The sequence below is a fragment of the Venturia canescens genome, chromosome 7 (assembly GCF_019457755.1).
Source record: "Venturia canescens isolate UGA chromosome 7, ASM1945775v1, whole genome shotgun sequence".
Classification (NCBI taxonomy): Eukaryota; Metazoa; Arthropoda; class Insecta; order Hymenoptera; family Ichneumonidae; genus Venturia; species Venturia canescens.
In genome coordinates, this window is record NC_057427.1 from 18,862,599 (window position 1) to 18,877,452 (window position 14,854).

Below are 14,854 nucleotides of genomic sequence, written 5' to 3' on the forward strand. Positions count from 1 at the left end.
TACTTGGCTACGTTAGAAAATGATCTCATTTTTTTTATTTCCAAAATTCTGAATTCCTACAGGAAACGTTATTCATTCACTGTATATTGTGACGAAACACTTTTCAAATCGACTGCAACCCGAACCCAACCTCGAAAAACATCGCGACACGGCGCGATTTTAACCGAGCGTGTACAACGACCGGTGTGACGCGTCACTGCTGGCTGGCGGCGGCCGTACTGGTGGGCAATACAAAGGCCCGATACAAGCGGTGGAGCGCGATACTAGCGGCGCCGCGTATTAAAAACTCGAACTATCATATTTTTTTGTTTTATTAATAAAAACTAAACGCTATTTTGTAAAATTATGTAAATAGGCTCAAAAGATGCGAAAAATTATAACGAATCGAAGAAAAGTAATGAAAAGATAATTTCTTTTAGAAAATTGGAGTCAATTTAAATAAAACAAGACGCGTGTTTGTGACGCATGCGCGGGTAAAGCGTTGATGGGCTATCGGACGCGTACGTGACTTTTAGTGATTGAAATTACTCGAATCATATTAAATGAAGTAACAATGCCAAATTAAAGAAGAAATTGAATAATAACTGATCAAATTGAAGTTTTTGTTATTGAGAGTCACAATAAGCTGAAAATCATAAAAAGCGGTAGACCACGCATCAGATGTTAGCCTGCTCGATCAACAGTAGAGCGCGGATCATGGCAACGAGCCAATCGCGAGCTCCGTTACGAAAAGATGCGCAGAACCGATCCGAAAACCGAAAATTCGGCGTTTGATAATTTTATGGTGGGGACACGGGTATAAGAAGCGCTGCGCGACTCATTCGGCAGGCAGTCCTTCCTCAAAATTCTGACTTGCAACAAAAAGGCTGACCTCAAACATTCTTCCTGATTTTGGCAAGTAACCTAACCTATTATCCTAATTTTTCCTGGATGCCTGGAATCTCGGAGCGATTCGGTGACGTTTCAATCCCAGAGCCCATGGACGGTAAATTATCTAACCTTGCAGATGCTCAGGATCTCGGAGCGATTCGGTGACGTTTCAATCCCAGAGCCTGGGGTTTGTTCCTTAACTTAACCTATTTTTATTTCTTCTTTTGCTTGCTAGAATCAGGAATGGTTTTTTTTGTAAATTAACTTGTGAATTTGGAAATTCTGTAAATTTTCTTGATTATAATTTTTTAAATTCAAACTTGTCACAACTCAGCCCGAGTCAGACCTAAAACTTTATTTTTGTAAATTTTGTAAATTCCGTAACATTATCGATAATTCAAGAGATCGCGGTACGAATTTGAGATTTTATCGCTGCAAATTAATAATAATAATAATAAATTTTTCTTATTGTATAAAATCAAAAAAAAAATTTTGAATTATCGAAATTTTTTTGCTTTTTATTTTGAAAATAGGCGAAAAACGCGTAAATTAAAAATTGTTCAAATTCGAAACGGCGAGTGAAACAAAATTTCTCACAATTGGCGAGCGCGATCGCGAACATTTCACGACAACAAATCAAAAACGAATTTATCCTGTAAAATCGATCAAAATTGAATAAATCGGATTCGTTAAATTCTTCAAAATCAAATTCCGCATTTTCACGTTTCTTTCATACCTGCTCCTTTTAAAATTAAGGTAGCTCCAACCGACGCGTGGTGGCGTTCAGACCAGGTCGGCAAGAGCGTTTCGTTACAATATGTTACAATAGATGTCATATTTTTTCATAGTTAAATTTTTTTTCAAATTTTTTTATTGATAATGCAAATATAGAAAATCATTTAGAATACACGCAAGGCGTCTGACATGTGACGACGACCGTATTTACTAGATATAGATGTACTTTACTGCGGGAGGCGCCACCATGAATTTTGAATTGGTCACGTGAACTCGATGACCTAAAGATCCAATGTTGATTTATGTTTCAGATCTGGGAACAATGAAAGACGGTCAATAACAGAGCGGAGTTTTATAACTTTGGATGATGCGGAAATAGAATTGGATACACGAGGGAAAAAGTATTTACAAGTCAGGATTGATAATACAACGAAAGTGAAAGGGGTGTTGAATGGATATTGTGAAATGAAAATTTCCTTGGATATGAAATAAGAAAATTTCTATCTGTGAGTTTGCTCCGTCCATTTATAAAACGATTATTCCGTCCGTTCGTCTTGAGACCTTCACATGGCAGTTTTGACGCTGGGATGATTGAATAATAAGACACGTATGCGAAATATGAAAAAATAAAGTGAGAATATTGCGAAATATTAGTAACGAGTGATCAAAATTGATCCCCTGTGCAAAAGTGTTGGAAAGAAGTCATAAAGAAGGGTGTAATTGGTTTAAGGCATGTGAAGTGAGTGATATTTCAGAATCAAGAGGAACCGCAGCCGTTGGGGCCAGGAGTAAACGGGTAGCCTGATAAGAATGGCCCCGTTCAAAATGGCACTCATGATACGACGTCACCGCTTATTTTATATCATCTGTGCTCCTGTCTTTTTTCTGCTGATATGCTTCGGTGGGATCCATGGTGAACAAGGTAAAATTTCAAAATAATAGCTCACCTATTAACTAGTCATGTGAAGCAAATCTAGAGTGCATTTTGAACAATGAAAATAAGAAGAGAGCAAAGAAGGGAATGGTATGATACGATGAAGGGTGATCACGAGTTATAGATATGCTCAATTAATTATATTTGAAGTAGTAAAAATGAGCAATAAGATTCCTTGAAGCATAGATGTTCCGTTATTGATATACATTCCATTTCAACACTAAGGTTTTTATTATACCATTTCACAAACTCGCTATAGCTGACAATTGAATTCAATTACGTAACATTAAACTAATTCAAGAAAAATCAACCTGTTCTCAAAGCTCACAATTCAATAGTTGCAGAAAGAAAAATAGTTGCAGAAGAAAATAGTTGCAGAAAATCATCACTAACTGCTTTTGAATTTTCAAACCCTCAATAGGTGAAAATACAGTATTTGGGTGGATTTCCACGAGGATTTAAACGCTATATTTTTTTTGTCATTTTCCAACTATGATCTGTTATTAATAATAACAATAAATAGTTCTGTGTGTTTCGCGGTAGGAAGGAATACGGGTGGAGATCCATTGATTCTCCACTAGTTGAGGGTTGTATTAAGTGCGGAGGTTTACGCTTTTAGATGAATCTTTGCAGTAAATGTCCCGTTTTTATCTCCTCGTGGATGGTGTTGATTTTGAGGTCTCTGTGTATCAAGGTGTTCTTGACATACCATGGCGTATTCGCTATTAATCTAAACGTTTTTGATTGGAACCTTTGCATTATTTCTAGGTTCGAGTTGCTGGCTGTTTCCCATAACTGAATCCCATAAGTCCATATTGGTTTCAGTATGGCTTTGTAAATGGCCAGTTTGTCGTATAGCGATAATTGGGAATTTCTCCCAATAAGCCAGTGCATTTTTTTTAGTTTTATGTCCAGTTCTCTCCTTTTTGTTTTTATGTGTTTGGCCCAGGTAAATTTTCTATCGAGGTGTATACTGAGATATTTCACATCGTTTACGACAGGAAGGGTTTTGTTGTTGGGCTGGACACTGGGGCAGTTCCCTATTTATTCTTATATTAGTGTGAACGTGGTGTGAACGGATTTTGAGTCACTTGCCTTTATTCTCCATTTTCCCAGCCATTGGTAAATTTTGTTTAATCCTAGTTGGAGTTTCTTGGATCCTATTTCTGGGTTACTGTGTGTGACCAGAAGAGCAGTGTCGGCGGCGAATGTCGCTCTTGTGATGTTCCTCTCAGTTGGTAGATCGGCGGTGAAAAGAGTGTATAATACTGGACCTAAAACACTCCCTTGGGGTACACCAGATTTGATTCCATAGAAGTTTGAAAAATCTTGTGCATATCAGACTTGAAATTTTCTGTTGGATAAGAATGATTTCATTAATAGGAAAAACTCGGGCAGGTGTTGTTTGATTTTGAACAGAAGTCCGGTATGCCATACTTTATCAAAAGCTTGCTGGATGTCGAGAAACACTGCTGAGCAGTAGTTTTTGTCTTCTAGAGAACTCATAATGGTTAATGCTCACTGGTTTAGAGATGTGATCAATTCAAATGACCCACGTTTAATAGTTTGTTGGCCCTGATAAGGGCCGTTGTGTCGAAAATTCCGAAGTAAAATTATTCGAATCTTTGGCTTCCGGGGCGAGAGGTTCCGGGCATTAATGCGGCGTATGATGGCGGATGGAGAGGCCGCAGCGGGCCGCACCAGGCCGGGTTGCTTTTTCGGCGAGAGGCTGATACGTTGCGATTTTTGGGTGTTGTATTATGAATTTTACGTGGCCGAGTTACAACACGCGTAGCAGAGATTGGCATCAATAATTTTTTCGCCACTAGTTTTGATAATTATTGTCAATTGATTAAAAATCAATAATTTTTTCAAATTCCATTACGCATTGAACAAATAATTAGAAATTGATAGAAACTTTATTGCCAAATGACGATTAATTTTTTAATTGATGGAGGAGGTATTACAAATTGACGAAAAATTTCCAATTGATGGAGAAGATATTGTCAATTGACCAACCAATTTCCAATTGACAGAGGAGATCTTACCAATTGACGAAAATTTTTCAATTACTCCAGAATGTTCTGTCAGTTGACCATATAAAATCCAATTCTAGAGAAATTTTTGGGCAATTGGAGGATCGTCCATTGGCGATCCGGGCGATACCAGCGCCTGATTTACGCGTACATAGAATGCGATACGTTCGTGAGCATCTTCTACGACCCTTAGGTCGACGGATCCATAGTTTTCGATGTCCAGGAATATTACTCCATGGTTTTCGATGTCTAAGTATATTCCTCCATGGTTTTCGATGTCCAAGCATATTGCCCCGTGGTTGTCGATAGCTCGGTCGACGGCTTCATGGTTTTCGATGTCTAGGTATACTTCTCCATGGTTTTCGATGTCCAGGAATATTACTCCTTGGTTTTCGATGTCTAAGTATATTCCTCCATGGTTTTTGATGTCTAAGTATATTTCTCTATGGTTTTCGATGCCCGAGCATATTGCTCCATGGTTTTCGATGTCTAGGCATATTTCTCCAAGGTTTTCAATGCCTAGGTATACTTCTCCATGGATTTCGATGTCCAGACATATTGCTCCGTGGTTTTCGATGTATAGGTCGACGGGTCCATGGGTTCCGATGTCTAAATCGAAGGATCCATGGTTTTCGATGTCTAGGTATATTTCTTCAAGATTTTCGATGTCTAGGCATTTTGCCCCATGGTTTTCGATGTATAGGTCGACGGTCCATGGTTTCCGATGTCTAGGTCGAAGGGTCCATGGTTTGCGATGTCTAGGTACATTTCTTCATGGTTTTCGATGTCCAGGTATATTGCTCCATTGTTTTTGATGTCTAAGTATATTACTCCATGCTTTTCGATGTCCAGGCATATTGCTCCATGGTTATCGATGTCTAAGTATATTTTTCCATGGTTTTCGATCTCTAGGTCTGTTTATCCATGGTTTTTGATGTCTAGGTGTGTTTAGACATGGTTTTCGATGTCTCGGTTGACGGCTCCATGGTTTTCAATGTCTAGGTATCCTTTTTTATCGAAAACCATGGAAAACTAGGCCAAGACTTCGAAAACCATGGAGAAATATACTTAGACACCGCAAACCACGGATCCGTCGACCTAGACATCGCAAACTATGGGTAAATAGATCTAATCAGCAAAAACTATGGCAAACTCTGCCAAGACATCGAAAGCCATGGAGAAATATATTTAGACACCGAAAACCATGGATCCGCCGACCTAGACATCGAAAACCATGGCGTCGTCGACCTAGACATCGAAAACCATGTCGCCGTCGACCTAGACATTGAAAACCATGGAGCCATCGACTTAGGCATCGAAAACCATTGTGCCGTAAACCTGGATATCGAAAACCATGGAGCCGTCGACCTAGACATCGAAAACCATGGCGCGTAATCCAAGACATCGAAAACCATGGAGCCATCGCCCTAGACATCGAAAACCATGGAATCGTCGACCTAAACATCGAAAACCATGGAGTCGTCGACCTAGTTATCGAAAACCATGAAGTTGTCGACATAGACATCGAAAACCATGGACCCGTCGACCTAGATATAGACAACCAGTGAGTCGTCGATCGACCTAAGCGTCGAAGAAACTCACGGATGTATCGCATTTTAAGCGTAAATCAGGCGCTGGTATCGCCCGGATCGCCAATGGATGATCCACCAATTGGCCAAACATTTTTATAGAATTTAATTTTATATGGTTAATTGACAGAACGCTTTGAATCAATTGAAAAATTTTCAATTGGCAATATTTCCTCCACCAATTGGAAATGTTTCGTCAATTGGTGATATCTCCTCCATCAATTGGAAATTGGTCGGTCAATTGACAATATCTTCTCAATCAATTGGAAATTTTTCGTCAATTGGCAATACCTTCTCCATTAATTAGAAATTGGTTGATCAATTGACACTGTAATTTGTAATAAATAATGATTTTTAATCAATTGATAATAATAATTTTTGCAATGTGCATTTTCGATCAATTTAAAAATGAAAAATGAAACATTTTTTTTTGCCGATCTCTGACGCGTAGTCGCTTGGATGACTGTGGGATGGATTAGAGTTTTAGCGGGTTTTCGAATGGTAGGAGTGGGACGCTGTTGTTTGACACCGTGTGGGCGAGAGCGGGCTTGGCAGCTACCGGGCTCTGCTCACTGGATGGGTGCAAAACAGCGGGGGTGGAGGCAGGGGGATTAGAGTCGGGTTTAGCACGCTGGTTGGCCCTCGTCGCCTGGGCTTGACGCTTCTGTTCGTTTTCTTCTCAACGACGATCTAAACGGCGTAAGTAAGAACCCGTCTTCCGTCTGGGCATGGAGTATCAAGTGGTAGTTCCTTCCTAAGGTACGGCTCACTGGAGAATGAATCCATTTCTTGTCTGCGGCCTGCTCTCATACTCGGTCGGTCTAACAAGGCTGGCCGAAGGGGAAGTGTTGGAGGGGAGGCGTGAAGCCTGGCTGGTGCGCTGGTGCTGACGTCGGGAAGACCTTAGATTAAAGCTCGTGGCCACCGCACCGAGTAGTGACCCGAGTTTAACAAGCGAAAAGCGCCTATGATATTTCGCGTCTTGTGAGGGGTAAAGGTGGGTTCTCGTGCCCTGAGTTTGGGGTGAACTTTGCAGCTTTCGGACCTCGATCTCCGCGCAAGCAGAGGGAGCGTTATTACAGCTCAATCAGGAGGGACGCCTCGAGACCTGAGGTGCGGAGTGGGCTTTACAGCTACCGGACTCGCCCTTCCGTGCTGATTCGAGGGAGGTGTTGGGAAAAAGGAAAGAACAGAGTTCCCAAGGAACCCTGAAAAGGGCTGAGATTTGTGGTTTTCAGCCGAAGCTGTGAGTCAAGGAGTCCTGAGAAGGACTGTAACTATGTCGGAACCCCGAAGTTAGACTCTCGCCGCTGGATTCTCGAAGTTGGACCCTCGATGCTGCGTACCCGAGAATTGAGCTGGTGAACTGCCACGCGTTGGAAGGTTTTAAAAGAATAAGGCCGGTCTTGAAATTCCAGAGAAGTTGAAAGTTCATTTCCAGGAACACCGGTGACAACAGCAGTGGGAGATTGATTCCAGCAAAACCGGTGACATACAAGGATGATAGCTCGAAGGCACCTTTGCGGCGCTCGCTCCGCGAACGAATAACATTTGGGCTCTGCGGAAGCCCGGTATTTATACCAAATTTGGCCTCGCCCGGATTGGCTGAGGGCCGTACGGTGGAGAAGCGCGACGGCGTTGATCATAGTGTCGTGCGGTGGGGAAATCTTAGAGAGCCGTGCGGCTCTGGGATTGGTGCGCCGGTACCTACGAGGCACTGATTGGCGCGCTAGTACTTACGAGCTACTTTCTTAGTCTAAATATTTTAGTTATTTATTCCCATTTTAGTTTGAGGGTTTTTAGGGTTTAATTTTCGTTGCATTAGTAATTATATGATTAAATAAGAATAAAAAAGGTAATGTCACCGGAAAAAGACAGGGATAAAATATACGTGTAACATGGTGTTATATACTCCGTTGATTTGCTCAATCGTTGCTTAGTTGTTCCTGAATCCAAATTGGTGGTCAGGTATGATCTTTTTTAGGTGTATTTCTGCGTTGATTCTTTTCAGCAGTATTTTCTCGAATATTTTCGATAGAATTGGTAACAAGCTTATGGGCCTGTATGATGTTTTTTCATTCGGTGGTTTACCTGGCTATGATTTAATCACGGGACAATTATTAAAAGAACTTCCACATAAAGGACTCGTTTTCATTACGAGCCTATTCAACAGAATTATCTGCACGGCACAAATTCCAAACCAATGGAAGTTTGCTCAAATCACCATGATTCCAAAGCCAGGTAAACGCTATATGAAAACAGTTCCCTATTTCTTTTTATCATTCTACTCCTCCAGAATATATACAGTCAAAGTAAAGTTTATACATTAACAAAATTTGGAACTTTTTCCGTGAAAAAATTGAACTTATTTCTAAACGTTGTAGGATTTTTTTTTCAAAATCGTGTGGTTTCATAGAAAATTGTTTTTATATAATTGGAGAAGTCGTTAGTTATTCAGTTTGCTGCGTTACAGTTTCATGTTTTAAAAGAAAGATGCTATTTTGGTTAAATTGGAAAAATGATAATGAAAAGTTACCTACTTTTTTTATCTCGATAGTGCTTATTATTCTTAGAAATGGCAAAATCGCGTTTCCAACAATTTCGTCGATTTCGAAATTTGTTTTTGTTATAATCAAATACTTTCAGCAACTTAACGTTGTGCGTTCACATATCTTTTATTTACCTTTTTGCTTTCGATCGTTACCACGTGGAACTCTTCTTTTTGGTAGTTGCTGTCTAGTAATACTAATAACATCTGATGATTCGTGGATGATACACTAACCATATACCTATATGTTAGGGGGGCCGTTATTTGCGCCGCGGCAAAAAATGTCCTTCACTGAAAAAATGAATCATGGCATGAAAAAAAAATGTGTATAAAGTTTGCAGATACCCTAATAATTAAACCCATGCTATCGAGCCATTGAATTTCTCAAAGAAAATACACTTTTTGCGAATATGGGTCATTCCACACCAAACCGACCAATCCGTGACCCCGACCATTTTTGATTTTGCTGAAAATTTTCTATTATTTTGTACCTTCTGAAAGAAGTCGTTTCCAATTTTTTTAGATTTTTTCCACAACTCATCTAATCACAATAAATTTTTCAAAATGTCGTACAATTTTTTTGTGAACTCCCATAACTTCTTCAATAACAGAGATATCGAAATAGAATACTAGATCATTTTTTTCGTCTTGAGTTGTAGTTGTATGAAAAAAAATACAAAACAATGACAAAATGAATTTTTGTGTTTTTTTTCAAACTTGGACCATTTTGATTTTTTCAAAAAATCCACCATTTTTTAATAGACTTTTTTACACATGCAGAAAAATTTTTAGCTTGTAGATATAGATATACCGCGCCGTGTATGATCGTTAGCGGTATATCTATATTTTATGGGCATTCGACACGATGGAGAATCGCCCGATGTCCATTTGACACCCTGCCGCTCCTGCTGACCGACCGCGCTCAAACTCCCTGAACGTATAATGGTAATATATACCCTAGGGAAAAAAGGTTGGGACAAGTACATTGATGGTGTCGTGTTTGCTGATAATTCCATCCATAAAAAAAAACTTGGAAACCGATGCCTCATTTTTCTTATTTGATTCGAACAGCTAAATCGATTGAAAAAAATCCATCTAATTTACCTGTAGCATTAAAATTTATTATATCAATTCGAGGCCAAGTATTTTCTAATGAATTGAAAAAAGTTACCACTTGAATTACGTGCAGCACTAAAATTTATGATATCAATCGGTGGACAAGTATTTTATTAGTAACTCCAAATTTTGACATTATTAAATTGTTCTAAGAAGCTTTTAAATCCAAAAAAAATCACATGAAAGCTAATCATTTGTTTCTTTATGGTGGCAGAGACTTATAAGAAAATCGATTCTTTTCAGACTTTCAGGATCCTCTGGTATTATTCACAATATTCGACGTCGATTGGATCGATACAAAGTATATTTAACCCTACACCTCATGTTCCTTTTTTCATACCCTCAACCTCGTGACCGGGGTTTGAACGCACCCCAATCTTTTTCTGCTTATAAACCCGGTCCTACGATGCTAAACTGACTTTATCCTACACCATTTTCTTCGTTTTTTTATAACGAAAAGAATGATGTTCGATAAAACTAATTTCAATTGAATTTATATATAAAAAAATCCGTCGATAATCAGTCGATAATGTCGCTTGTTAGGACGGGAGCGTAGTTTGAAGTTCGCGTGGGGTGTGCTCACACCCCAGTCATGCGTTTTAGGGTTAAATATGTGTTAAAAGTACTTGTCCGGCCCATGACTTTCCTTTTAAATTGTTTATCCAAATAAAAATCAGGGCTTGTCTAGAATTAATGGATCACAAGTATTCATGCAGAGGGAATTGAGAGAATTATCTTCAAGTAATTTTTATCTAATTGCACTAATTTAATAAAAAACTTAAACAAATTGTTCCGCAATATACAAGGGATATTATTCTGCATCGATGAATGAAAAAAATTGTACATAATATATATGTTCAAGCTTCCAAAATAACTCTCCAGTTTATATTCAATGATGGCAATTTTTCCTTCCCACTTATTCTTCCAGCGAACAAATTCCATTCGGAATAAGAACTATAACCTATTCTATTATTAAGAACATTAAACTAATAATGAATCGCATTTCAACAAATTTTTAACCAGATTCTGCCGTACAATTTCGTTTTTTTATGATTGATTTTTTATTGAATGAATAGTGATGGGCCGGACAAGTACTTTTAACTCATATTTAAACATAATTTGTATCGATCCAATCGACGTCGAATATTGTGAATAATATCAGAAGCTCCTGAAAGTCTGAAAAGAATCGATTTTCTTATAAGTCTCTGCCACCATAGAGTAACAAATGACTAGCTTTGATGTGATTTTTTTTGGATTTAAAAGCTTCTTAGAACAATTTAATAATGTCATAATTTGGAGTTACTAATAAAATACTTGTCCACCGATTGATATCATAAATTTTAGTGCTGCACGTAATTCAAGTGGAAACTTTTTTCAATTCGTTAGAAAATACTTGCCTTCGGATTGATATAATAGATTTTAATGCTGCACGTAAATTAGATGGAATTTTTTTCAATTGATTTAGCTGTTCGAATCAAATAAGAAGAATGAGGCATCAATATCCAAGTTTTTTTTATCGATTAAATTATCAGCAAACACGACACCATCAATGTACTTGTCCCAACCGTCCCAACCTTTTTTTCCCCAGGGGATTCATATTTATCAAGCAACGACCCAAGCGTAAAGTGAATGATTATACACAAAGATATACTTCAAATTCACATGGATAAATGAGCAATTTAATTAAACGCTTCTTCATAAAACTTTTGAATAAACTGTCATAACTAGTGCCAGGAAATGTCTAATTAATTAATAAATTTGGGTATGGATCCATTGCAAACTGAATGTAAAAAAAAGGGACTGAAGAGTACAGTCAAACCGAAGAAGGAAAAAAGGCAACTCGTATGAAAATGATGATGATGATGATGATGATGAGTAGAATTCCACACTTTTTCTTGATAAATGTTTTTGGGTATCTATTTTGATTCTCTGATATAGTACAAACATTGCGGCACGATATTTGCTTGAAAAATTATGATTCATAATTGTTGTTCGAAAAGAAAACTTGGAGTTATTGTAGGTTAAACTAACAGATTCTTTCCCAATTGAGAAAAATATAAATCATTTTTATTCGCATATAATTTTGAAGTATAAATCCAATGCTCATAACTTATTCCACTAAACTTCAAAATAACTTCTAAAACACTAACGTCTTTATTTATGATCGCGCACTTCGTTGGAACGTCAAACTCGCCAATATGTTCCTAACTATACATTTGACGTATTTTTGCGCAGCCATATAACTAACGTTTGCAAAAGAACTCCGAAAGTTCATTATTTATATTATACACACTGTTTTTATGTTTTTATGTTTGTCTCACACTTTGTATCTCGCACTTCGTAAACGTCAAACTCCGTTTCGTTTATAATCACACAACTGACGATATATATCGTATATACAGATATGTATGTGTACACCCGGAATAATTAAGCGGCCTAGCTATTTGTAGCTTTAATGTAATTGGTTCAGAAATTTTTTCATTGTTCATTGGTTGCAACAAAAATTCTCTCACCGGGGATTGGTGATCATGGGGGCCAAGGAGCCTATGTTTGTAGTGGTCAGAGTACGCGTATACAGATCCTGTAACGATACACTCGCGCGACGGCCCGAGCCCGTCGAAACTAACGAAACTCCGCGATCTTTAGATCGCGGACAAAACATCGCGGCGACCACGCTCATCGTTGTTGACAGGGGCGGCCATCTTAGGCCGGTATGCATGGGCCCGAGTAGGGCAACCGATACCGCTCTGAACTACGCCACGCCGTATTATTACAAAAATTATTTCTTTTCGCATTTTACTATTTTAAGTCGCGTGGATGCGTTTTTGCGATCAAAATGATCGCAAAAATAACACGAATTAAAGAAAAATGATCACAAGTCAAATCAATGTAACAAAAATAAATTAATAATGAAAAATATAAAAATCGACGACGGCGCATGCGCGGGGAGAGCGTTAATGGGCTATAAGACGCGTACGTGACTTTTAGCGATTGTTATTACTCGAATCATATTAAACGAAGTAGCAATGCCAAATCAAAGAAGAAATTAAATGATAACTGATCAAATTGAAGTTTTTGTTGTTGAAAATGGCAATAAGCTGAAAAACATGAAAAGCGGTAATCCACGCATCGTATGTTAGCCCGCGCAACCAACGGGCGAGCGTGAATCATGGCAACGGGCCAATCAGAGAAGGCGTTACAGAAAGGTGCGCAGAACCGATCGAAAACGGAGATTCTCGGCGCTCGAGAATTTTATGGTGGGGAACAGGGTATAAGAAGCGCTGCGCGACTGATTCGACAGACAGTTCTCCCTGGCTAAAGGATGAATTCGGACCTCTCTCAGTACCTCTCTATTTCGGCCTCAACAATAATAAACCTATCCTCGAAATTTCTGGGGTTCCCGTTGCGCGGACTCTCGGATCGATTCGGCGACGTCTCGATCCCATAATCCAGGGTCCGCACCCAACCTCTAAAAAATTTCCGGCTTTCCGTTGCACGGAGTTCTCGGATCGATGCGGTGACGTCTCGATCCCATAACACGTGGACCGGAGGTTATCTCTACCCTGTAGATGCTCGGACTCTCGGAAAGATTCGGCGACGTTTCGATCTCATAGCCCGCGGTCTACATCCTACCATTTTCATTATTTTTTTCTTTTTTCTCTTTCATAATATTTGAGGAGGATTAAAATTTATCCAATTATTAAAAATTAAATTCTCATTTGAAAAATATTGTCCGAAGTAGTCCAGGCAGGGAGATCTAGACCCATTTAGAAAAATAATCATCCAAGAGGCGATAGATATTACTAGAATTTATATCGAGCCAAGAAACAAGATTAAGAATTTGTAAAAGTGAAAAATACTCTTGGATTTATTTGATTTTAAAGCGAGCATAACAGGACATCGGAAAAATCGCGTCTAACGAATTATAGCACGAAGCACTGAATCGAGAGGTTTTTAAGTTTGAGGCGTATCGAAAGATTAGAACGAACGCGACCATTAAATTTAAAAGTGTTTTTTTTTTTAATTACTTTTTTCGTACAATAAAATTCTGAAAATTGAGAAATTAAAAATTATCTCAGACAGAGAATTTGCAACGTTTTCAGGTCGTTCGGATCTTTTTCTCGGCAGATCCGATTAAACAAGGCAAGACAGTTTAAAACAAAAAACACAAAATTGTTTTAAAATCAGCGAGCCAAAGCGCAAAATTTCTTTTATTTTGTCAGAATTCGGTTGAATAATTGAATAAAATTGATTATTTTATTTTTTTTACTAAATACACGGTGTCCGCGTTTTCTTCATACCTGCTCCTTATTATTAAGGTTGCTCGAACTGACGCGTGGCGGCGTTCAGGCCAGGTCGGCAAAAGCGTTTCGTTACAATACGTCAAATCATGAATGTGTTAGTAACTTTTGCATAATTTTAAGCCCGTGCAAAGTTTTTTCTCAGAAATTACGACACCGATCATGCTGATTTTGGGCTCATTCGACAGAGAACTTCTTAATTAGCTAAAAGTTCAATTTTTAAAGCCGTACATAACTGATGAGCTTCGCAATTAAAGAAAATCACATGCCAATTTTACCCCCATCACCGCGAATCGTTTTATTCAGAGAAAGTATAGTCCAGGCGAAAGCCTCAGGCCAGCAGACGACAGGGCTGTCAATGTGCTTGTCCCGAGACTCTACCGCGTCTCGGGACATATAAACATATAAACAAGCAATCATAGAGACTTTTTGTTATAAATTTTTCAAATTATCTTAATAAAATCAATATGAGATGAAGAAATACACGTCACATTGGATTAGACAGTTTTACTTGATCAAAGTTTTCCAAAATTTCTTTGAATTCATTTACATACAGCCACATATATTTTTTCTTTAATGTAATTACATAACATAAAATTTCTGTGTGAAAAGAACGTTTGAGAGGTTATAATGAACTAACGTTTTTTTCTCATTATTATTATTTTTATTCAACACTAATTAGTCACATCATTAATAATATCGATTCCTTCCACTTTTCAATACAC

The 14,854-nt window shown here is 38.3% G+C and overlaps 1 protein-coding gene across 1 annotated transcript in view; it reads left to right on the forward strand.

Annotated features, from left to right (window-relative positions):
• Window positions 1-14,854, forward strand: part of LOC122413474 (ephrin type-B receptor 1-like) — a 220,987-nt gene that overhangs the window by 97,302 nt on the left and 108,831 nt on the right. Inside the window, exon 4 of the mRNA XM_043423849.1 lies at window positions 1,917-2,527. Coding sequence (XP_043279784.1) covers window positions 2,416-2,527 — 112 coding nt within the window. The 5' untranslated portion in view covers window positions 1,917-2,415. The remainder of the gene's footprint in view (window positions 1-1,916; window positions 2,528-14,854) is intronic.